At 49.5% G+C, this 22,845-nt stretch overlaps 7 protein-coding genes across 7 annotated transcripts; 4 read left to right on the top strand and 3 right to left on the bottom strand.

Annotated features, from left to right (window-relative positions):
* Positions 1 to 3,982: 3,982 nt before the first annotated feature.
* Z518_04336 (uncharacterized protein) lies at positions 3,983 to 5,887 on the bottom strand (the record flags this gene model as incomplete). Its single annotated transcript, XM_013418042.1, has 1 exon — positions 3,983 to 5,887. The coding sequence occupies one exon, from the start codon at positions 5,885 to 5,887 to the stop codon at positions 3,983 to 3,985; it is 1,905 nt and encodes a 634-aa protein (XP_013273496.1).
* Positions 5,888 to 7,595: 1,708 nt separating this feature from the next.
* Positions 7,596 to 9,135, top strand: Z518_04335 (RuvB-like helicase 1; the record flags this gene model as incomplete). Its single annotated transcript, XM_013418041.1, has 4 exons — positions 7,596 to 7,739; positions 7,794 to 8,013; positions 8,067 to 8,614; positions 8,674 to 9,135. 4 exons carry the CDS (start codon positions 7,596 to 7,598, stop codon positions 9,133 to 9,135), a joined length of 1,374 nt encoding a protein of 457 aa, XP_013273495.1.
* A 2,094-nt stretch (positions 9,136 to 11,229) lies between these two features.
* Positions 11,230 to 13,431, top strand: Z518_04334 (uncharacterized protein; the record flags this gene model as incomplete). The annotated part of the gene is made up of 2 exons (XM_013418040.1): positions 11,230 to 12,834; positions 12,889 to 13,431. 2 exons carry the CDS (start codon positions 11,230 to 11,232, stop codon positions 13,429 to 13,431), a joined length of 2,148 nt encoding a protein of 715 aa, XP_013273494.1.
* Positions 13,432 to 14,516: 1,085 nt separating this feature from the next.
* On the top strand, positions 14,517 to 15,987 carry Z518_04333 (uncharacterized protein; the record flags this gene model as incomplete). The annotated part of the gene is made up of 3 exons (XM_013418039.1): positions 14,517 to 14,776; positions 14,969 to 15,818; positions 15,889 to 15,987. 3 exons carry the CDS (start codon positions 14,517 to 14,519, stop codon positions 15,985 to 15,987), a joined length of 1,209 nt encoding a protein of 402 aa, XP_013273493.1.
* Positions 15,988 to 16,373: 386 nt separating this feature from the next.
* On the bottom strand, positions 16,374 to 19,499 carry Z518_04332 (uncharacterized protein; the record flags this gene model as incomplete). The annotated part of the gene is made up of 1 exon (XM_013418038.1): positions 16,374 to 19,499. One exon carries the CDS (start codon positions 19,497 to 19,499, stop codon positions 16,374 to 16,376), a length of 3,126 nt encoding a protein of 1,041 aa, XP_013273492.1.
* A 237-nt stretch (positions 19,500 to 19,736) lies between these two features.
* Positions 19,737 to 20,993, top strand: Z518_04331 (cytoplasmic tRNA 2-thiolation protein 1; the record flags this gene model as incomplete). Its single annotated transcript, XM_013418037.1, has 1 exon — positions 19,737 to 20,993. One exon carries the CDS (start codon positions 19,737 to 19,739, stop codon positions 20,991 to 20,993), a length of 1,257 nt encoding a protein of 418 aa, XP_013273491.1.
* Positions 20,994 to 21,006: 13 nt separating this feature from the next.
* Z518_04330 (uncharacterized protein) lies at positions 21,007 to 22,503 on the bottom strand (the record flags this gene model as incomplete). The annotated part of the gene is made up of 1 exon (XM_013418036.1): positions 21,007 to 22,503. One exon carries the CDS (start codon positions 22,501 to 22,503, stop codon positions 21,007 to 21,009), a length of 1,497 nt encoding a protein of 498 aa, XP_013273490.1.
* Positions 22,504 to 22,845: the final 342 nt, after the last annotated feature.

Raw genomic sequence — 22,845 nt, 5'->3', positions numbered from 1 at the left:
GCTCGACCTGGAGGACTTCCCAACCATATATGCTCTCTGACATGTTCTTGTTGACGGAGTGACGTCTATAGCGAATATAACTGTTAGTGCCTATTTCGCTTTCCTCACAAGAATCTCTTCAACAGGGGTTGCTGTCACGGTCAAGCTTAAAATCCACGATGAGCCCCTGCTCATTGAACACCGCTGCCCCTTTCCCGTCGAGGGAAATCGCACGAATGACCATGTGTCTCGATTTCAATTTCCAGTAGCTTAGTGGCTCTCATATTCTGTCAATGGTTTGTTGACGACTGGTGACGGGCGGCAAGTTCATGCCTCCAAGACAAAATCTCCCTTGAGGTGCCAAACATTTCGCAAACTGCTCCAACTGTTCGTCCATCGTATGAAGGTCCGTGGCCGACATGGTCGCCATGATGGACCAAAAGAAAATCAGGCTCTGTCAAAGTCAAACGGAAACTGTAGCTTTCGGAGGAGCAGTTTGGATACCAATTCGACTGAAACAATTGAATGTTTAATTGGGAGCGTTTTCGATCCGGTCTAGAGGTCCCATCAAGCTAGTGTCAGTTCACGCACAAGGCTCCCGGACTCCTAGGAACCCTGGAAAATCTGCCCATACAAGTCTCGAGTTCAATCCCACCACATAATGGGCAATGGAAGGTGGGATGTGCCTGTCGAATGCATGGGGCACACTTCCACGTGCCAACTCCGACAAACTACTCTGCGGCGGATGCTTCACCAAGACATCATGCCATCGCGGCGTCTGCATCAGTTGGCCAACGCGCATTTGTCTGCAAACACGTCTTATGATAGCTTCTATTTCCCTCTATGTATGTGCCACAACCACGTATCCTTGTCAAACTTGATGTTTTTCGCCCGCCTTCTGCCAGCATGTCATGAGAAATGGCTCCAGGCGAATCGTCTCAACATGCGGGAATAGCCTATTTAATTCCGTCCTTTTAATGTCAAAAACCCCCGCTATCATTCCCACCATCTGCGTGCAACAGATGCCATCCAATTCCTCTTTGCCACGAGGAAAGTATGCGTAGCAGGATTTGTTGGACGGCAACTCCGTTGTCACACCCTCCCTGATGGCGCTGACCTCGTCGTGAGTCGTATCAAACCGGTGTCCTATATGTCCAACGTGAGCCTTCTTCAACATGGGCGAGGACGCGAGAAGCCGACCTGTAACTCTCTCTGCAGTCTTGACCACTTCGTTCAGGGTCATTCGTTCGCCGATGATAGCAGACTCCACGGTCCATGCGCTGTTGGGCTAGGCACGTACTCTTCTGGGGCGTCGTAGTCAATGTTGAACTCACTCGGGAGAAACCTAGTGACAGTGCCACAGTCGGCCGCGGCGTGGATCAGGTTCAACTGGGCGTCATCGGCACCAGGCCAGTGTAGGTTCAGCGCAGAGATGACAGTGTCGACGTTGCGTTTTGCAAGAACTTTCGCTCAAACCGAGCGCGAAGAGTAGTCAACCTCGAGGACTGATGGAAAAGAGGCCGATACATTCGTAGAGGTACTCCCGGAAGCTTTCTATCTCCCCGAGTCAGGTCTCAGAGAAGTGTGGCGGTCACGTCATGAAGCTATAAGGTCAAGATATCGAAAATCATACCTTCCGAGTGAGTACGTATACCCGGTGTTTCGGTGACCGATGAATTTCGTGCCCACATTCCCTAGGCCGCCAGCTACAGCAACGATCACCATGGGAATATCAAGCGGCTCTGAATAACGAAGAAATATTGTAGCAACGAGGGGCAAGTCAAGGGCAATCGGACAAGAGAATGACACTTACAATTTTGTCCTGCAAAGCTGATGCAGCAAGGTGGCTGCTCGGAAGATAATTCGGTGAGCCGAGGTTTGGTGAGCGGGATCCGAGTGGCGTTCACGTGACTTTCTATAGAACAGAATGTGACATGTGGCGACGCCAAGGCTTGTAAAGACCTTCGGAAGCGTTGTACGCTTCGTACACGCTTCGAAAGTCTATAGTCTGACGGTCCCTTGGACCCCTTCGAAATCACAATAATGGTGACCAAAAGGCTGAATCAAACCAATTTGTCGGAACTTGGATATATAATCCTTGGCGTACCCACCAATCACATACCCAGAATCATCGAGCGTGTGTGCAGGGAACTCGAGGCAGACCAATATCAAGCAAATCGGGCTGTATGGCCCCGCCTATATGCCTATTGAACCCGAAACAAAAAAAGGGGATTCAGCCTTCTCGGCACCATGCCAAGAACCATCTTTTTGGCACTTTATTAGTCTCAGCATCACCACATCCCAAGGCACCTATATAAAGGAAGCACCGCATGCGGAAAGCAACAGCTTCTAGACAGAAATCGAGCATAGGAACGTCCAATTTCCAAAACCCATCCAGCTAAACAAAGACCAGGACGGTAATCTTCCATCACCGGCACCACCATCACCGTTAACGTCTCCTCGAGCAAAGTCGGTTGCCTCCACGCCCATAAACCTCTAGCAATGAGTTCCTCTCAACCGCGCGAGCAAGGTAGTCCTCTCCCTCGCTCTGGGCCCAAGTCAAAACTGTTCCCGGCAGTACCATTGGCATCCAATTCATCGTGTTGATACAAAGCCCCGACCCCGACCTGGCCAATTTCCAATGGCAGCCGCGCGACACCAAGTTCGTGCTCTGATACCATCTTCTAACCACTTTACAATACTCCAGCATCGCCGTTGCCTTCAACGCCATGTCCCAGATCATGAGATGGAAATGGATGAGAAATACGTGCAAGACATTGTTGGTATAATGAAGGGTCACTTCCCGATCTTCAGGACGGTCTACAGTCAGACGGCCAATGGGATCGGCCTACCGAACAAGGTCGGTGGCCGTATGACCATGGCATGTGCTATTCGACACAAGCCGAGACATCCAGCAAGAGGACATGTGTGAGGTGCAAAGCCGCAGCCAAGAACGAGACGAGAGCGAGAGCTAGCGAAGACGACAACGGCTCTTCGAGAGGGGACGTGGGAAGAGCTCTTGGTCTGTCTAAGAAACCATGCTCTTCCTACTCCTCATCCTGCTTCTGCTGCTACATTTGGAACTTTTACCCAAGGTTGTGAGTCCACGGCCGGCGACCGTGTTCGGCGAAGAAAAATATTGGCCTATGCCGACAAATGTCGTAAGGATCCGAAATTTGGGGAGCAGCACTCCCCTGGGCCGATGTTCAGACGAGAACAAGACGAGAAAAGGCGAGTTGAAAAGGCAAAAGCAGCCGCTAATGGTGAAAAGCCCAACATCTCCTCAACGAAGCCACATTCATCACACACACATCCTCTAGGCCATTGAAGGGATCGACAATCGACCCAAAGATCACGATCACCAGCTTTAGCGACACGCTCAGGCGTGGCGATCCAGCACGGTGACGTACAACAACCCAAAATCTCCCAGGAAGCCGACTTGGACAAATATTTGCATTGCTAGGAGGTCGAGAAACGCTCTGGTATCTTCTCCACGAAACCGTTCGGCATACATTCTGGTTCATGACTCCGGGTCTGTACTTCGGCTACCATTCTGGAGAATTTCGAAGGGCTCATCAACATTCTGAAGCAGGTCGCCCGTCACCCCTTTGTGCTCGGTTGCATGTGTTATGGAGGGGATCGGTTCATCGTCGATGCATTCTGTACTTGCAGGCGTGCGTGCGTTGGATACTTTTATAAGTGTGGGCAATTAAGATTGAGCCACAGACTCCGACCTTAGCCATACACATCGCATATTGGGTGATGGCCGAGGTGATATCTTCGACGTTCTTCGGATATTTTGGCGGTGCACATGATGGATCTGTTCATGCGTCGTTGTTTGGGATGAGGTTCTGGGAGTGACTATGTTGTCTCAAAACATGAACGGGCGTGGCTCGCTGAAATCGACTTCAACTAACGGAGAGCTCCTTGGTGCGACGAAATATCACACATCGCCAGGAATTCAGCAACAAAGTTGAACAACAAACGTCAAAGCTCATCGCTATCATGAGCCCCACCAGCGAGCGTAGCCTCTTACACCCTCTCCAGTCTCATACGCAGACTCTTCTTCTTCAAACTTCAATCTCTCCACGACTTGACGAGCGCGATAACTCTTGACAAATTTCCACGCCTCAGTATCAGCCATGTTCCATGCCTCCGCCACGCTACGGATCCTGAGCACCGTCTGGTCCTTACTATTAATAGTCTCCCTTGCCTTACGTATAAGCGCGTCTTCGATTGCCGCCTGCTCGTCTGTAGGCGGGTCTGGGTCAGAGCCCTTCTTACGCTCGGCTGGTAGACCAGCAGGAGATGTGGCCCAACGCTCAGGTCCTGGAACTGGAGGGAGAGATTCACCATGAGATATGACCGTCCTTGGGACGGGAAATCCAAAGTGCCAATCAAGATGCTCAAGCCAGTCTTCTGGGAAAGGAGCAACCTTTTCTTGTGCCGGATGAGCGTCGTTGGTTGGGGACTTCGGAGGAGGTAGTGGCGGATTGAAAGATGCTGGGAAGTGCTCGGTCGTAAACCACAAAGATCGGCTGGAACCATACTCGGAGGCGACGGCATCTTTCAAACTCACTACACGACTAGGACCTCCACGAGCATCGCCCAGAAGATCTCGAGTAACTGCAGAAATCCAGGGATCCCGTTCCGTGTGACGTCGAATGTGAGCGACCGATATTGTGTCCGATTGATTGGTGAGAGTAATCATGGTATAGGGATGGGGAACAACGGCAATGGTGAACAGAGACGAAGTATTCCGGAAGGATGGGGCGGTGTTGATTCTCAACTTGGAACCTACACAGGGACTGCACTTGGGTCGATTGGGTGGACAAGAAGACTGCAAAATAGAACTTGGACATTCGGCTAGGAGTCGGGCCAAATCCATCGAAGGCTTGACCAGGCCGAACGTATGAGCAGCAAGGGGTTGTAAAACTGTAATTCCGGTGCTGAAAGTGTTTTGCCATATGGTGTGAAGATGAGCAGTTATGAGTTGATTGAGAAAGAGTCGGCCTTTGTTGGGATCTTGGACGAGTTGCTCGGCCAGAACAGGATACTTGTGGGTAATGGTCTGCGAATCATAATGGGCAATTGATGTCGGCTTCTCGGTCTTGAAGCGTTCTGAATCTATCGCGTCGACAATTGATTTGAATGAACTTAACTTGACACTATCCAGCGCCGCTTTTATTGCATCGTTGACTTGGGATTGCTCTCCGGCAAAGAGGCCGGACCCCAAGCCTTCGAACTTGGTGAGATGAGTATACTGTCCCCGACGTAGATGAGACAGAAGAGGGTCGTCATATGCGCCCATGGGAAGACAGTACCAGCTGGAGAGCATTCCCGTCCCCATATGACCCCACGCCAACCATTGGCGAAACTCTTGTTCCAAAGCTGCGGGCATGCCTTTCGAGTGTAGTGTTTGGTACAATGGATGACTCATAGCTTCAGCCTCCGTCAGAATGACAGGGCGAAATCCATGAGCCCACCAAGCCCGACGCCATGTTAATAGCAACTCTTTATCGGCTTTCCTGGTCGCCTCATCTCTTTTGATCGTCGAATCGTAGAACGTATAGACAGGAGATCGCTCGGCCAACGGAGGGAGGACTATACGTTCTTCGTCGAGAGTGACAGAAGAGGAAAATGGATTCAACCATTTCCAATCGCTGTACCATGAGCTATCGTCGTGCGTACTGTTCTTTTGCTCGGGAGGTCTGTGGGCTGAATGCTGGAACGAGAAACGGAAGCTTGGGACATTAAATTTGGGGATTGCCCCTCGAAGGCCTTCTGGGTACGTGAATAAGTCGCCTGCGACACTCTGAGGTGCTCTTGATGTGGAAGGTATGATTATGATGCCGATGAGCAAGACTGCACCCAAAAATATGTACCGAGAAAAATGCCGGGGAGGCATCGCGATACAAATAAAAAATTGAAAAAAAAAAGGACTGGGACAAGAAAGTGGACAGCCGCGTGTATTCTGTCAACAGACGAAAAAGATTCTATGGCAGGAAGATAGACATTATGAAAAACCGACGCGTGTTCAAACCCCTAGGGAGTGGACTCGATCAGTGCAAATTTTGAGAAAAGATGATCAGTCGCGTTGAAGGTTGCGTAACACGCTGGGACCCCCCCCCGGAAGGCCGTGCTCGCGCAGTTCGCAGCTGGCAGTTTGACCTGCGGTTGACAAGACAGGGGGCAGTTTGTGCCATTACGAAACTGCCAAGCCGCTAACATGAAGCTTGTTCCCGCTTCAACAGCGTTGGGCCCGACTGTTCTTCTGATATTGGACCAGAAAAAATAAGTTGCTCGAGGAATTATCGAGTTCTGAACGATACTCCCCTTCAATACAGCCATGGCTACGGATGCTGCTGGTAGTGACTACCTGGCCTGGTGGGCTGATCACCTGAAGAGACCCGCCGAGGCTGTCGAGTCATTGGCTGTTCTAACCAGCACCACAAATGCCTTGAGGAAGTGGTTCAGCTTGGGCTCGATCACCACTATAATCCAGACAGCTCTTTGTTGTCTTGGTGAGCAGATTAACCGGAGATGAAGATATCAGCGTTGGCACCAACGCCAGCTCAAATAGCCCAACATTTGTCTTCAGGATATCAGTGACTGCTTCTGAATCTTTCTCTCAGCTGCTCAAAAGGGTATAAGAACTTTCCAATCAAGCAGTAGAAAAGATCCTCCCTTCTGGACGCTATTCAAACCCAACTGAAGACGCCAGCTTTGTTTCGATTTACGGCTTTAAACGGCAGCAATGTTGGCGCCGTCCTCCCTAGCGGTATCGAAACGCATAATTTGATACTAACCTATTCTTGTTCCTCCGCAGGTAATCTCCATCTGACCGCTCGGTACAATCAAGGTTTCGTCTCTAGTGCCTAAAGTGCAGGAATCCAGGCACAAATGACCATATTCCTCTAACGGGCCTCTTTTAATGTTGATGCTCCGATTGGTGGGATCGCCTTTGCACGACTAAAGGAGGACAACACATAAGAAGTGCCGTTTTGGTCAGCATGTAGCCACCCTTGACACTGTGATTCCGGCCAAGACGCCAAGGACGGCGCTTATAAAACAGCCACGATTGTTCATTAGATTAGGCTAGTCTCTAACACACTTTTTCACAACACCAAGACAAACATGCCAAGCCATTAAAGCTCCCTTCGCATCACCTGCGAAGAGCATGTTACTTTTCATGCCTCTTCAAAGAGCGATTAGTCGATGTTATATTGACTGTCTCGCTGCCATTAAGATCATTCCTAACTTCTACACCTTATATCATTACGATTCCACCATGAAGCACTCTGACGCAGAGTGAGCAAGAGTGCACTGGAGTGCACTGTCAGTTGTCGGTTACCCGCGCTCACTACGTGACCGTAGTTGAAAGCAAGAATCCGCTTTCTGCTCACAAAGCAGGCCGCGGAAAGATTTACAACTGCAGATTTTTTTACACCTTGGCACATTCGACGAGGCCTGTACACATCTATCTTTGACAGCAGCCTCTCGTTCCACGCTTCCGACCACGCAGTCAAGATTTCTTGTTTGCATTCTCGAAAACCTCAATTCTCCCTTGTATTTTCTCTCCTTATTTCACCAAAACACCTGTACCTCCCACAAGAATGGTCAACATTAGTGAGGTCAAGGGTAATTCACGCGAAAACAGGACCGCCGCGCATACACATATCAAGGGCTTAGGACTACGACCAGATGGCACCGCTGAGACATCTGGAAATGGGTTCGTTGGTCAGACCGCAGCCCGTGAGGTATGGCTTGCCTTTCCAAAGTGACGAGCTCGTAATTGCTGACCGAAGTGAAAGGCATGCGGCGTGGTCGTGGATCTCATAAAGGCCAAAAAGATGTCGGGCAGAGCAATCCTATTAGCAGGTGGTCCGGGAACAGGGAAAACAGCTCTGGCGCTGGCAGTGTCACAAGAATTGGGCACCAAAGTTCCTTTCTGTCCGATCGTGGGCAGCGAAGTGTACTCAACAGAGGTCAAAAAGACAGAAGCCTTGATGGAAAACTTCAGGAGAGCAATTGGTATGGATGAATTGCAAGTCCTGCGTGCATGAAAGCTGACAAGTAGAATCTAGGTCTCCGTGTACGCGAAACAAAAGAAGTCTACGAAGGGGAAGTCACAGAACTCCTCCCAGAAGAAGCAGAGAATCCGTTAGGTGGATTCGGGCGTACGATTTCCCATCTCATCATTACCCTGAAATCCGCAAAGGGAACCAAGAAATTGCGACTAGATCCCAGCATTTATGAAGCGATCCAGAAAGAGAGGGTCATGGTCGGAGATGTCATCTACATCGAAGCAAATACAGGCGCATGCAAGAGAGTTGGACGATCAGACGCGTACGCGACAGAATTTGACCTCGAGGCTGAAGAATATGTGCCCGTGCCCAAAGGAGAGGTACACAAGAAGAAAGAAGTGGTACAAGATGTAACCCTGCATGATCTCGATATCGCGAATGCGAGACCACAAGGGGGCCAGGATGTTATGAGCATGATGGGCCAGTTGATGAAGCCCAAAAAGACAGAAATCACAGACAAGCTGAGAGCCGAGATCAACAAGGTTGTCAGTAGATACATCGACCAGGGTGTTGCTGAGCTAGTCCCTGGAGTGCTTTTCATCGACGAAGTAAGGAAGAATTTTTTTTTTTTTTTTGGGTTGATCTCCGGTTCTAATATTTACCACAGGTTCACATGCTTGACATCGAATGTTTCACCTATCTCAATCGTGCCCTCGAATCTCCGATCTCTCCCATTGTCATCCTCGCCTCGAACCGTGGCAACACTGTTATTCGGGGTACGCACGACATCACGGGCGCACACGGTGTACCACCGGATCTTCTAGCTCGCTTGCTCATCATTCCTACACACCCGTACAATGTCTCCGAGGTCCAAACCATCATTCGACTCCGGGCGAAGACAGAAGGTCTGTCCATTTCCGATGCGGCGATCGAGAAACTCTCCCAACATGGCACGAACGTGTCACTGCGCTATGCCCTACAGCTGTTGACTCCCAGTAGTATACTGGCCAAGGTTAATGGACGGCAAGAGATAGCTCCAGAGGATGTGGCAGAGTGTGAGGACCTATTTATCGATGCCGGAAGGAGTGCGAAAGTCGTAGAAGCGGCCGAGGGGTCTTTCATCAGCTGAGCCTTGACAAAGTGATCTTTGTCGAGAACCGGATGTGCTGCAATCTCGTCGTACCCAGTGGCACCGGAACACATTGAGCTACAATTCAATATGATCTTCTCGTGAGCCTTGGCATCTTTGGATGAAAAGCCACCATGGCGAGGCTTTCTATGTGAAAGTCAGTCATCCATACAAGCCCAAGCACCCTAAGTGCAGTTGCAGAATGCCGCGAAATTCGTGTTGTCCGATGCTCTGGCGCGCTTCGGTATCAAAATGAACTGGAGAACGACACGAGCACGAAGCTTTGGAAAAACTACCAGAATTGACGAGGTTTTTCAAGTAATTAATTGTTTTTGAAATTTCCATTCGTATTCAAGAGGAATAAAATCTATTACTTTTGATCTTGTCTGCACCGAAGGCGAATGCTAGGTCTGCCCGAGTCCCTCTCTTGGTTCGTATCCATCATCGAAAAATATCTCTGCATCTACAAAGGGAGGATTGGGCGGCTTGAAGGACGCAAATAGAAGTTACCTAGAGAGAGACGAAGGTGAGCATGGAAATTCCATCAATGATGAGGAAAAGTAATAGTATCAGGGATGGTTCCAATCAGACATCCAAGGAAGATTTTGCGCTCAACGACATCTGGACTTAATAGGTTCATGCCAGGGCTAGCGTGGAAACTGCGAATGTGGAAAAGGTTTTCGATCATAGGAAGAGATAGAGGTGTGAAGAAAGACGGTACGTACATTTGAGACTGATGAGGGGGGTTTCATGAGAAATCCTACATGGTATACTAACAACTGGTTAGCAAGGAGCCGCAGTGATGTTGACTGTGAGCAAATTCGTGGACAGCAGTCGAGGTCAGACATGAAATACTGGCTAGTAACAGATCGTTCAGCGATGACGATCCGAATGTTTCTTCAAGGGCGACTCAGGATAGAAGGAAGAAGAATTTAGGTTTGTGTCATCTTTTTGAGGTGCAGGGAGGAGAATGTTTCGAGCAGGGGAAGTGGATGGCTTACAATTTCAATCGCGTCTGTAAGCGAGAGGGGATATCAGCCTGCGATCACCAGGGGAATTCCCCTCATCACATAGAAATCAAGGGATGAGCGAGAAAGGGGGCAGTAAATAAAATTATTTGAATTTCTGCATGAGAGCGCAGGCGAGGCTTTTTGGGGGGGTGGGAAAAAAGAACGAAGACGGGAGAAAAACAACCACTAGCGGCAAATCTTTCCTCGGGACCACTCAGAGGCGGCCTTGGCACGTCGAAAGTGCTAATACCTGCAACTCCCGGATTGCTCTGAGTCTTTCACTGCGCCTCCTTGCCTGCCCCCAGAACCCAGCAAACTTCGCAACCCGGCGCTGGGCACTTCTGCCACCAACTCTTTGTCGCCGATCCTGGACGACACTCGCATCTTTGCATCCTCGTTCATCTACGTATCGATCTCTCCAGCGAGGAATCCCCCTAACCTTGCCTTTATTCACTGTTGTCGCTCTTTCCTCCTCCCAATTCTTGTTTCTTCTGTGCGCGAAACGAGAGCCCGGCTCCTCCCTCCGGATCACGAGCAGCCCGATAACACCGCAGGTACACGACACCAGGTCAATATCTCACCTGATCTCTTCCCTATCATTCTCGTGATCGCGTCTATTCGAACATGAAGCCTCTGCGCGCCCGTATCCTACCTATGATCCTGTGATCTTGATTGTTGCGACACAGCTGGCCCAATAATACGGGCTCCCAGACGACTGACTACAATTTTCCGACGTTTCGACCACGCTCCACGCTACTTATCAACTGCGGCAATAAGTTCCCAACCAGGCAAAAATCTTTTCAGGGTGCAAAGACTCCCTGCTACTCAAATGTGACGACAACTCACGTCGTTGCCAACATATCAGCATATCTTCGGCATAAGTGGGGCCAGAGGAATCGGAGGTTTGGAAGAAGGGGAAGATCGCAAGGATAATCACAAACCCCCCCGAGGAGAAATATTATCAGGAGACGTAGTTGCGCCAATTGAGCGCGCGAGATATTCTGGCCGTTCGGTCGCTTGTTGCTCCAAAGGATAAGCCTTGCTGAAAATGATGGCCCAAACTTATCCCCCCCCCCATGCGGGTATGGCTCCTGGACATCCAGGTATGCCCCATGGACATCCTATGGCGGGAATGCAGCATCCTGGGGCAGGTCATATGGGAGGTCAACCGGGGCCCGGTATGATGCAGGGTATGCATCCGGGGGTATCAGGGCCACAGGTCACACAGGGTCCTATGGTGACTGGTATGCCTCCTGGCGCAGGAACTCCAGCTCCTGGACCTATGCACAATGGCTCAATGGCGATGGCACATCTAGGACCGCAACAAGCTATGTTCCAACAGCATAATCCGCAGATGAATTTTGGCCAGATGCAAATGACGCCGCAACAGCAATTGTTCGCACGACAGCGCATGATCCAGCAAATGTCTCAGCAACAAAACATGCCTATGACCATGCCAAATGGACCAGGAGGCTTTAACCAAGCACAACTGGCACAGAAGATGGGAATGGGAATGCACCCGCAAATGCAAATGAATCCTGGAAACCCTCAGGTTCAGAATTTCCAACAACATCAACACCAACAACGTTTAATGCACGCTCAGCAAGCCCAAGCTCAGGCCGCTCACCATGCAGCTCAAATGGCTGCTGCTCAGAATCAGAGAGCTGCTGCTCAGCAAATGCAAATGTCTCGATCGCAAGAGCCAACCACTCAACCTCCACAATCGCAACCGACTCCTGCTCCTCAGACACAAGCTCCACAGCAATCTATACCAACCTCACAGCCACCACCAACTCCGCAACCAAAACCTCAACAACAACAGCAGCAACAGCAGCAGCAGCAGCAGCAGCAGCAACAACAACAACAACAGCAACAGCAACAACAACAACAGCAACAACCTCCACCACCGCCGCCTCCTCCTCCACCCCAAGCTCAGCCTTCCAACAATCAGCAGCAAAACCAATCGAATAATCAACCAGCCAAAACATCCGAACCTGAAGAAGAACCACAGATCAAACAGGCCCAACAAGATGTAGCCACCACCATGATGATGTCTGAACTACCAAAACAAGATATGGTCACAGGTCAATGTGTTCTGCAACTAATCATGTACCAGGATACTTTGGCCAATCCCGAACGGCCCCATGACCTAGACTACTGGGAGCAAACTATTACCCGGTTTTTTTCCCCATTCGGTTCGATGAGGCAGCAATTATTCAGTCACAAAAACGGAGTCGACAAATCCTTCCAACTCCAGTTCCCCTCTCTCGCTCGATATTACCACACACACTTTGCAAGTGGAGTGAAGCAAATCTTCTTGCAATCGTACGATCACAACCAGAACAAGTTGACCAATGGCGGTGTTCACATCTTTAGCACCAATGCGAGTCTGACATATGTCTTCAGCAATGATATCCGAGTCACAACTACGGGGCAACTCCGAGTCATCTTTGATGATACGCAGAAAATTGAACATTTGAATATCAGCACATCGGGATGGCAAGAATATATTCCCCGAAACGCCATATTAAACCCACCATCACCAGAAGTGAAGCAGAGCCCCAAGATCACGAACAAAAATCTGAAGCGAACTCAAGGCAAGGCTGGTGGTGCAAGTATGCAGCCCATCATACCAAGTTCAGGCGTGGGTGAATGGGGTGTACCAAATCACATCTTTCAATTTCTAGAGGTCAGTTGCTCGACCAGGGCTGTGCGAAGGATATGACTAACATTTGGGATATAGATTGCTGAGGTGATGACAGCTATGGGCCCGCTTATGGAGTATTTCCACAATCACCCTGGAATTGGCCCCAAAGAGTCATTAATTCGAGTGACTCACGAAAACGCGCAAAACATGGCCCAAGCCAATAACGCTCGACTGCAGAATCAGATGGCAAGAGCCGCCAGTGGCCAAGTTGGGTTTCCCAATCAGATGAACTCTGGGATGAATGGCCCCACGATGATGAATTCTCCTGGAATGGGTCATCTTGCTGTTCCTCAAGCACAGGGGTCACCGCTTATGGGAGGCCCAGTGCACACTCCAAGTCCGGCTCAAAATCCGGCCGCGGGTGGTGTTGCGATGATACATCAGATGAGCGCGCAAGGGTCGAATCTTAGTGGCAGTCAAGGTCCTAGTACCAATACCAGCCCGAACGTCTCCAATAAAAGACGACGAGCGAGTGCGGTCAAGATGGAAGAAGATAATGCCGGAGCAGATTCCAATGGTGCCCACAAAGTCAGGCCCAGTCCCAAGATTGGTGGAAAGAGGCAGAAAGGTGCTCAATGAACGACCTTTTGGAAAAGAAGGAATTGGTTTGGACAGGGTATAAGAAGACTCGGGCCTTTGCCGTCGTTCTCTGAGGGCGTTGCCGGAGTCTACAGACCAGAGTTTCCCGCTTTTCCTTTGGATTTGAAATCTGCAAACATGGTGTTTGACCGATTATTTCGGTAAAGTGTTGTTTTTGGATTATTGCATATACCTTTTGCATACCCTCAAAAGGTTTTGGTGTGGAAATCAGGATGATCGGATTGGAAAGAATCTTATCCTCTTGTTACGAACTCAAGAGATGGTAGATGAGTGAAGACAGAATCCGTCAGAACTCGAACCAGTCGTGTGTCTTGAGCCGGACTGACAGAGGTCGGAATGGAGATTGGCCGGCAAGCATCATCCTCGGGGTGGATTTGTATCATACCTTGGTTATTCAATGTCTCTTGAGATCATAGTTGGTGGGACTGGGGCTCTGGCACTCGGGGGCTTTCCCCTTCGGACCACCGTTGTTCTTTTCTGGATGTCACGTCGATGGATGAGCTAAAGAGGGGTGATGCAAATGCTTCAGCAGGTCTGGTCTGGCTGACTGAATTGAAGCGGGAGGTGTTGAGAAATAAGACATGGGGATGCGTTATGGGGTTATGTGATGGAGAGAAAAGAGAAATGGAAGGGCTGGGGGTGCTTGTCAATCGATTCAGCCACATGCTCGCTAATAGATCTGAATATCTTTATGTGAATTTCGATCCTTTAATTCATGGGAGCCCAATGTGTGTAGAGGGCACCCAGCCTTGCGAGGCTGTAGCTTTGATGGCCTATGGAGATCTGCATTTCCACGATTTCAGTGGTTTATTACTGGAACGACAGCTCCGACAAGCGGTGAAGTTCGACGTCCTGTGCCACTTTGACGAAAGTGCTATAAAGTGTTTTGTGTAGGTAAAGCATCAAAGGTGGAGGCGCACAACACTCAGAGCTGTTTCTTCCTGTGCTTGATCGACAAGTTGACGGCAATTTTCGGAGCTGATGTTTATCACATATCTGCTTCAGCTTTCACACCTCTTTTAGTGCTCGGTGCCCAATCTCTTCTCGTCTCGCCTCACAACAGAATGTCTGCTCCTTCCGAAACGCAGCGACAGAAGAATGCGAAGCTCGATGCGGAAAATCCTTCGACGGCCTCCTCTCCCTGGACAATCCTAATAGGCATCTCTGGTCCGTCGTGTAGCGGCAAAACGACTCTCGCGAGGCTGCTAAAAGCTATTTTCAACTTTTCCATCACAGTACCTAGTGGTGAAGGAGGCGCAGACGAAGAATGGAAGTTGAGTCTGTTTGTCTTGCATCAAGATGATTTTTATAAGACGGACAAAGAGTATGTTCCCCGTCAACAAGTTTGGGCTTTCTGTCTTCGAGTTGCTTGAATTTTGGCCAGTTGGTAGTGAGAGAATTCTGGTGCTTTTGCCTTTCTAATCTGTCTCCCATTCTCTCTCGCATCCCTCCCAATACCCTTTCCTCTTCCTTTCAGTGTAGAATATCCCTTACTAAACACACTCACTCCTCTCAGCGTTCCCGTCATCACGGTAACATCGCCCGAGTACGGCACACGAGACCTTCAAGACTGGGATTGCGTGGAATCTCTGGACCTGCCTCTGCTTGAGAAGACGCTCCGGTACGTCCGCGCGCGTGGCTCCTTACCCCCGGACATGGTGAGCAAAGAGGACCAAAATGCCGTCGGGGCGAGCTGGGTCAGCGATGATGAAGTCCAGGTGATGAAACAGGAGTTGGAAGCCTGGTTTGAAAATTTTGTCAAGGACAACGTAGGCTGGAGAGAGACAACGAAAAGAGAGATCCGGATCTGCATCCTCGACGGTTTTCTACTATACCCTCCCGCGCCTGTCTCTCGTATGGAGGAGCACTCAGAATCGCTACAACCGCCATCACGACCGTCGCGACAACCAAGGGAACGAGACTCCCATTATCCTCACCCTAGTTCACCTAAAGCACTAGACAATCCTAGTTCTAGTAACCACTCCGACTCAGTCGCCTATCTCTACTCGTCATCCCCAGAACTCAACCACCTGTACACCCTCAGTCACAACCTCTTGCATCCTCGCCTCTTCCTGTCCTCGACACGCGAGCAGACACTTGCTCGGCGCATCGCGCGCACAGGCTACGTCACGCTCGAGAGTTTCTGGACGGACCCGCCCGGATATGTCGAGGACGTCGTCTGGCCTAACTACGCGCGCGATCATGCGTGGATGTATAAACGCGGAGACGTCGAGAGCGGCGTTTTTGATGAGGATCGGTGTCTGCAGGAAGGCGTGATGCTGTTTCCGGGTCGTGGATCGTGGGAGATGAAGGCGTGTTTGGCTTGGGCGGTGGATAGGGTGAGGGATGCGGTAAGGGAGAAGGTGGTGAGTGGCTGAACTGAGCTCAGGAGAGATCTATGGAGTTTGATTTGGCCCGAGGCGGTTAACTAATCAGTCAAGCGAGTTGATTGTCATCGACGGCGATTTCGGCTTCCACTTTGACTTAGACTTCGGTTTTGATCTTAATGGCAATATGGATTCCGGACATGAGTAGGCGATGACCTTTGAACATGGACCAGGAAGAGAACTCTAGATCTAGACATTGCAAGCATGCAAAGAAATATAAGATGAGAGACGGAGGATTAGGCTGTGCATATGACATTCTGACCTACTTAAAACCATAAAAGCGGCCATGGCTGTAGATAATATGACCGCATTTGCATGGTGACACATTGACCAGAAGAACAATCAGATCTCCAATGGTATCAATGGCATGCAAAGGACCTTATTTGCGTCCCAATGATCTTTTCTCTTCTCTCTATTGCGCAACGGATGCGAGAACGACTTACCCAAACCATACCTTCTCTCTTAGAAATTCCCACAGCATCTGCTATCCTGCATCATCTAGTTGACGGCCATTATGCCAAAGACAGCCCTCACCTACTCCCTGACCTTGATTGTATCTCTACCCTTTCCATCTTCCTGCTGCGCAGTCGGAAATCCCAGTTTCGGCGTCTTCTTTGCCTTTCCCTTTTTGTCGCCAAACTGCTCATCGAATTTCTTGATGTCCTTCAACGAACTCATGTCCTCAGATATACTTGCAGAAATCTCCTCGAGGGCCTTTTCAAAGTGTCTCCACCCCAAAGTTCTCCGGTCCGGGTGCTTATACGGTTCGTCTCCCTTGTGTTGTTTTGCAAGTTCGTTTTCTTCACGCACGCAATTCAATGCGGCTGCGACAGAGATGTTTTTCAAATCAGATCCCGAATAGAAGGGGGTCTTTTTGGCGAGGAGTGCTAAATCGACGTCGTCGGCGAGCCGTTCATGGCGGAGGTGGATTTTGAGGATCTCTAATCTGTCAGGTTCTGTGGGAAGGTCGACGAGTAGGCGGCGTGGTAAGCGGCGGAGGACGGCGTCGTCGAGATCCATGGGTCTATTTGTGGCGACCATGATGAAAGCGCTGCCGGAGTCGTTACTCATGCCGTCCCATTCTTTTAGGAACTGGTTGAGCAGTTCGCGGTGGCTGACGCGGCGGCCTGAATTGCTGCGTGCACTAAACATGGCGTCTGCTTCGTCGAGGAAGACAACGCATGGAGAAAGCTTCTTGGCCAGACTGAATAGTGCTTTGACGTTCTTTTCGCCTTCACCAACATACATGTCATTGATGTCTGCGGCGCTCACTTCAAGCATGGTAGCGCCGGATTCTTTGGCGACGGCTTTCGCCGCAAGAGTCTTACCAGTACCTGGTGGGCCGTAGAGTAAGAGACCCGGGATCTTGTCTGAGGCTAAGACACCGTATTTGAAAGCATCAGGTCTGATGAGGGAGAGTGTGGTCAGAGTCTGAAGAGTGTCAATCGTCTCCACAGGCATATGGACATCGTTGAAGGTCGTGGCAATATTTTTTGCTTCAATGATTCCGCCCATTAACCGTTTTTCGTAGTTGGAGGCAGAAGCACGTATTGAGGCCAGTCGAGGGTCATCCTTGGATTTGCGTCGTTCTGGAATTTCGACCTTGGTTTCTTTTGTCTGCTTTTCTGCCCATTGTATCTTACTCTCGTCGCTTTCTTTCAGTCGGTGGGTGGCAACCGTGATGATGGGGTAATGTAAGACCTTATCAAGAGGTCCAGGAGAGTCCGATTCGTTCCGTAAGTCCCGGTCGTGAGTATTCCCTTCCCTGCTCCAAAAGCCAGCAATGTATGTTGCCACTCGTTGCACATATGAATAGCTCCAGATTTGTTCTTCTAGACATGATTTATCATGTTGGCAGATGTCATCGAAGAAATCACGATGCCAGAATCCAGGCTCCAGTTGTGACAACACGGATGGGTTTCGATATCGCAATGTTTCCCAGAGATGCCTCATATTGATTGTCGCAATTCGTTGTTTTCGATCATTGAGAAGCGCAAGCTTAGAAACTGTATTTGGCAACACCGGAGTAATGACGATGTTTTGGGAGATCTCATCTCGCTCCCCCGTTTGAGTGTCATTAATGCGTTCTTTGGTGAACGGTCCATGGTCATCGCGAGCAGAGTCCGTACCGATGAGTAGAATGCATTCGCCTGAGTTCCTTCGTCTCGAAATTTGTCGATAGAGCTCTTGGAGGAATTGGTGGCCGATATTGACATCTTGGATTGATTCAAGATTCTTGATATGTATAATCGAAGCATCCTTTGGCCTCTCGACTTCCCTGTCATGTGGCCGCCACCGGGCGTTGGATTGTGTTTCCTCAGTTGACCTCACCAGACCCCGCCGATCCGAAAGTCTCGATAGGAGACTATCAACAATTCCAGCAAAGAGACGAGGCGTCTCCCGAGCTTTGGCGCCGGAATTCCAGTTCAATATGTCGGAAAATGCTTTGGCAGGCGACACTGGCATGGCTGACCGATTTGGACGTCCAGGGAGTCCAAAAAGGTTCTTCAGGTCGATTGTAATGGGTTTCCCAACGATCATTGGCATACCCATTGGAGTTCCAGGGGTCGGTCCATCAAAATCATCCGCAATGTCATCATCGTCTATTTCCTCCTCTCGAGTTTGTTGTGTCGCACCAGGGTTGGAAGACTCGGAAAAGGCATCTGTGAAGACATCATAACTCAGCATACGGCCTGCCTTTGCCACACGAGATTGTTGATATGAAGTGTAGATCAGATCGGCAATGTCCTGAGCATCTAGGATCATGAGATCACAACCTAGATTGAGAGCCAAGTCTTGGACGATATGGTCTAATAATATATCGCCATTTTTGCCAGCATATTGTAAGAGGAGATGCTCTCGAAACGACTCCATTTCGCCTTGATGATTGCGTTTCAGAGTCCTTTGCATCAGACCTCTCGCGGTCAGTTCCACCTCCTCATATTGTTGTCGGACCACATAGTATCTTTTGGCCGTTTTATCGCTCAATTCTGCCTTGACAGCTTCGACCTTTCTACGAGCGGCCTCTTGCCTTTCTGCAAAAAGCTTTTCCACATCTTCCTTACTCATTATGTGGTCGGGGCCTGCGTCGCTCCTTTCCTCATCTGGCGGTCGCGAAGGGGGTGCAATTGGAGCTGGAGGAGCGATTGGATCTGACAAATCGCCGGCTTCCCAATCTGCATTCATCACTTGAATCCTCGAAGGTGTTTCTGTAGCTAATCTTTTTTCTCCATAGCGAACAATGTTGTTGTCCACGAACCATTCTGGTGCTTGATATTCTGGCTCTATATCCTTCATCATGCGGCTCCGTAGTCGTCTCCTCGTAGAAGAGCCATAGAAGCCCTGATTATGTGTCTGATCCGCATTTTCGGAGGGAGGTGGTTCGCCAGGCGTTGATTGTTGCTGGGTAGGATAGGTCTTCTTTTCTTCCAATCTGGCCTGTTCTTTTGCTATCTCCGTACGAGATTCATGACTGTTTGAGTCGTCGCCGAGGTTACGGCCACTGATCGAGCTGGCATTATTTGGAGGCTCTTGAGAAGCGCGAAGTCGAGTTATAGTATGGAAGGAGCGGGTTTTGCTGGATTGGCGTCGGGCGGAATGTCGACAAGTGGACCCAAGGATCTTTGTGAACCTCAGTTCCGCTTGCAAAGTCGAATGCATTCGAGCGAGCGACGGGTGGTAGGAGGTGTGGAGGGCGCAATCTGATGTCTTTGTAATTCAGCAAACAAAATTGAAATGCGTTTGACAAACTTGCGCCAGAGCTGAAATGGTCCGCAGTAAGGAATAATATTTTCCAATACTCCTCCGTATTTCCGTGTGGATAATTTTTCGTGGTCTTTGAGCGTTTACCCTTTTTCTTTTTTTTTTTTTTTAAATCCGAAGGTCTAGTTGAAAAGCATGCCGCCAACTGTCTGCCAGCTCTGTGAGAACACCAGGGCAGCGGTAGTCAGATCAAAAAACTCTCAGAAGATCTGCAAGCAATGTTTTCTTTCAGTGTTTGAGGATGAGGTCCATGAAACGATCGTGACTAATAATCTATTTCGCCGGGGAGAACGGGTGGCCATAGGCGCATCTGGTGGTAAAGATTCAACCGTTCTTGCTTCAGTATTGAAGACTTTGAATGAGCGACATGATTATGGGCTCGAACTTGTCCTATTGTCCATCGATGAGGGTATTAAAGGCTACCGGGATGACAGCCTAGAAACTGTGAAACGAAATGCAATTCAGTATGAGATGCCTTTGGAAATCGTGGGGTATGATCAGCTCTATGGTTGGACCATGGATCAGGTCGTTGCTCAGGTAGGCAAGAAAGGAAACTGTACCTATTGTGGAGTCTTTCGAAGACAAGCACTAGACAGAGGTGCTGCCAAGCTGGGCATCAAACATGTTGTCACTGGTCATAATGCTGACGACGTCGCCGAAACCGTCATGATGAATCTTCTGAGGGGTGATCTACCTCGACTAGCAAGAGCGACCTCTATTGTCACCTCGAGCGCAGCGAGCGACATCAAACGAAGCAAACCGCTGAAATATGTCTATGAGAAGGAGATAGTGCTTTACGCTCACCACAAGAAACTGGACTACTTCAGCACAGAATGTATTTACTCGCCTGAGGCCTTCAGAGGCAGTGCGAGGACATTGATCAAAGATCTGGAGAAGATTCGACCAGCCAGCATTTTGGACATTGTCAAGAGTGGAGAGGACATGGCTGTGCTTGTGCCTCCTGACGTAAGCGGTTCTGCGTCATGTTCTGGAGATGCTGAGGGGACCCACGGTGGTGGAACGCGAAATACCACCGGCGATTCGATGGCACAGATGGAGAAGGACTGGGTTGCGAATGAAGCCGTCGCCGAAAGAGAGACCGAGATCAAACTCCCGTCCGCTACGTCGATTCCGCACACGAAATCGAACTCTCAGACAGTAAGTATTCATGATAAGGGGCCCAAGAGACGTCAAAAAGTGATCAAGCAAGTCATGGGTCAGTGTGAGAGATGTGGCTATCTGTCAAGTCAAAAGATTTGCAAAGCTTGTTCACTGCTGGAGGGCCTCAACAAGAGTCGACCACGGACATCTATCGAAGTAGGAATTGAAGATGAAGAAGGGAGTACGACTTTGATGAGGCAAGCGGCCGGACTCGCTATGTCCGCTGGTTGAATGGTGCAACAAGTCAGGCGATCTTGCGTCGCAATGCTACTTGTCTATCAATCGTAGCCGTCAGCTTATCCCACGCCTTCTCCATCAGCGAAATCGCGATCTGTACCAGAAGGATAATCAGCCTCCGCAAATAGTTTGTCATCGTCAAAGTCGGCCTTCTCCCACGGGAAAATGTCGAGTCAACAAATTCAAAGGGCAACTGCGCGCCCAGATGGTGGATGGCTGCTGACAATCCACTGCTGAACCCATCTTCGTGAAAACCATACTTTGTCCAGGCTCCACAATAACTGATGTTCCTGGTATTTTGGATCCGAGGAAGCAGCTGCTGGGACCGGGTGGCAGCCGCATTGTATTGCGGATGGGAATATTCCCAAATGCCTTGAGCCAGCCGGGGATCGGGCATAGTCAAGGGATTCAATGTGACGAGAACAGGCCCATATTTATTCTCTGGAATATGTTGAAGCAAATTCATCCAGTAAGTCAAACAGACTTTGGAGATATTTTGACTGCCTGTCGGAGGAAATGGAGATTCTGTGATATAATTCCAGGACGACCACGCCACACGTCTCTTTGGCATTAACGAGGGATCTGAGTGTAAAACCGCAACATTTCTAGTGGTGCGGAAACCACTGAGAATATCGATTTCTTGTTTGGTGGCTACAGGCTGCAAGATCTTCAAAGCCTGATCTCCATGAGTCGCGAGGATCACATGGTCAAATTCGTGGTCTCTGCCATTGACTGTCAAAGCTATGGGCCCTCTTTCTGTGGCCGACAGAGCAGTGACTTCGGATTTGAGATGAATTCGGTCTCTGGGGAAATCCTTGAGCGCTGCATGAATATATTGCTTCGATCCTCCAGGGATGGTCAGCCAGTCAGGGCGCTTCGCGATCGTACTCAACAAGTGGTGGTTGTACATGAAGCGAATCAACGTGATGGCCGGGAATTCCAAGGAACATTTATCGGGACTCGTACTCCAGACAGCGGCGGTCATTGGGATGAGATAGTTATCCCGGAATTCTTGAGAATATCCCTCCCGGTCAAGGTAATCGCCGATGCTCTCCCGAGCGGCAGCCTCGCGTTCTGCTTCAATGTGCAGGAGATCAAGCGCAAATTCGTTGAATCGGACAATGTCGAAGATCATCCTCCATATCGCGGGTCTGAAAAAGTTTCTCTTCTGAGCGAAAATGGAAGACAATGATGTCCCAGCCCATTCAAATGTTCCCTGGTCTCGAGAAACGCTAAAAGTCATGTCGGTCTTCTTGGTCGGAATACCCAATTCTTTGAGAAACGAGATAAAGTTGGGATAAGTAGCTGTATTCATGACAATGAAACCCGTGTCAACCTCGATCTCGTCTCCATTTGGTCCCTCGTAGGTGACGGTGTTTGCATGTCCTCCTAGTCGAGATGCTGCTTCGAATAAATGAACTTCATGATCGGTGCTGATCTTGAGCGCCCAAAGAGCACCGATGCCAGAGCATCCGCTGCCAACCACTGCCACTCGTTTTCTCATTTCTGATTCCGGTCTTTGATTGAGTGGGAATTTCTTAAGAGACCAATGTCGAAGCAGGAGAGACTTCGAACACCAAACTGTCTCACATATGTTTCGAAGTTAGGGCGAGTTTGCCATGGTCACGATTGGCAAGCGCTCTCACGACCTGGAAGTGACAACGAGTTCCAAGAGCTCATAGCAAGTAAAACAAAAATCCAAAAGCTAAAAGGGTTAAGCGGTACCGTTGAAGGGTTGCTTTGAGCATCAAGTCTATGTATAATCGAATCAGCCATATAAAAAAGCGGCGTGTTTATTTTCTGTAGACGCTAACTATTTATAGGTATTTTGTAACAGGGTCCCAAT

This window comes from Rhinocladiella mackenziei, assembly GCF_000835555.1.
Source record: "Rhinocladiella mackenziei CBS 650.93 unplaced genomic scaffold supercont1.3, whole genome shotgun sequence".
Classification (NCBI taxonomy): Eukaryota; Fungi; Ascomycota; class Eurotiomycetes; order Chaetothyriales; family Herpotrichiellaceae; genus Rhinocladiella; species Rhinocladiella mackenziei.
The sequence above is the reverse complement of the archived record's forward strand: the minus strand, read 5'-3'. Positions and strand labels throughout refer to the sequence as shown.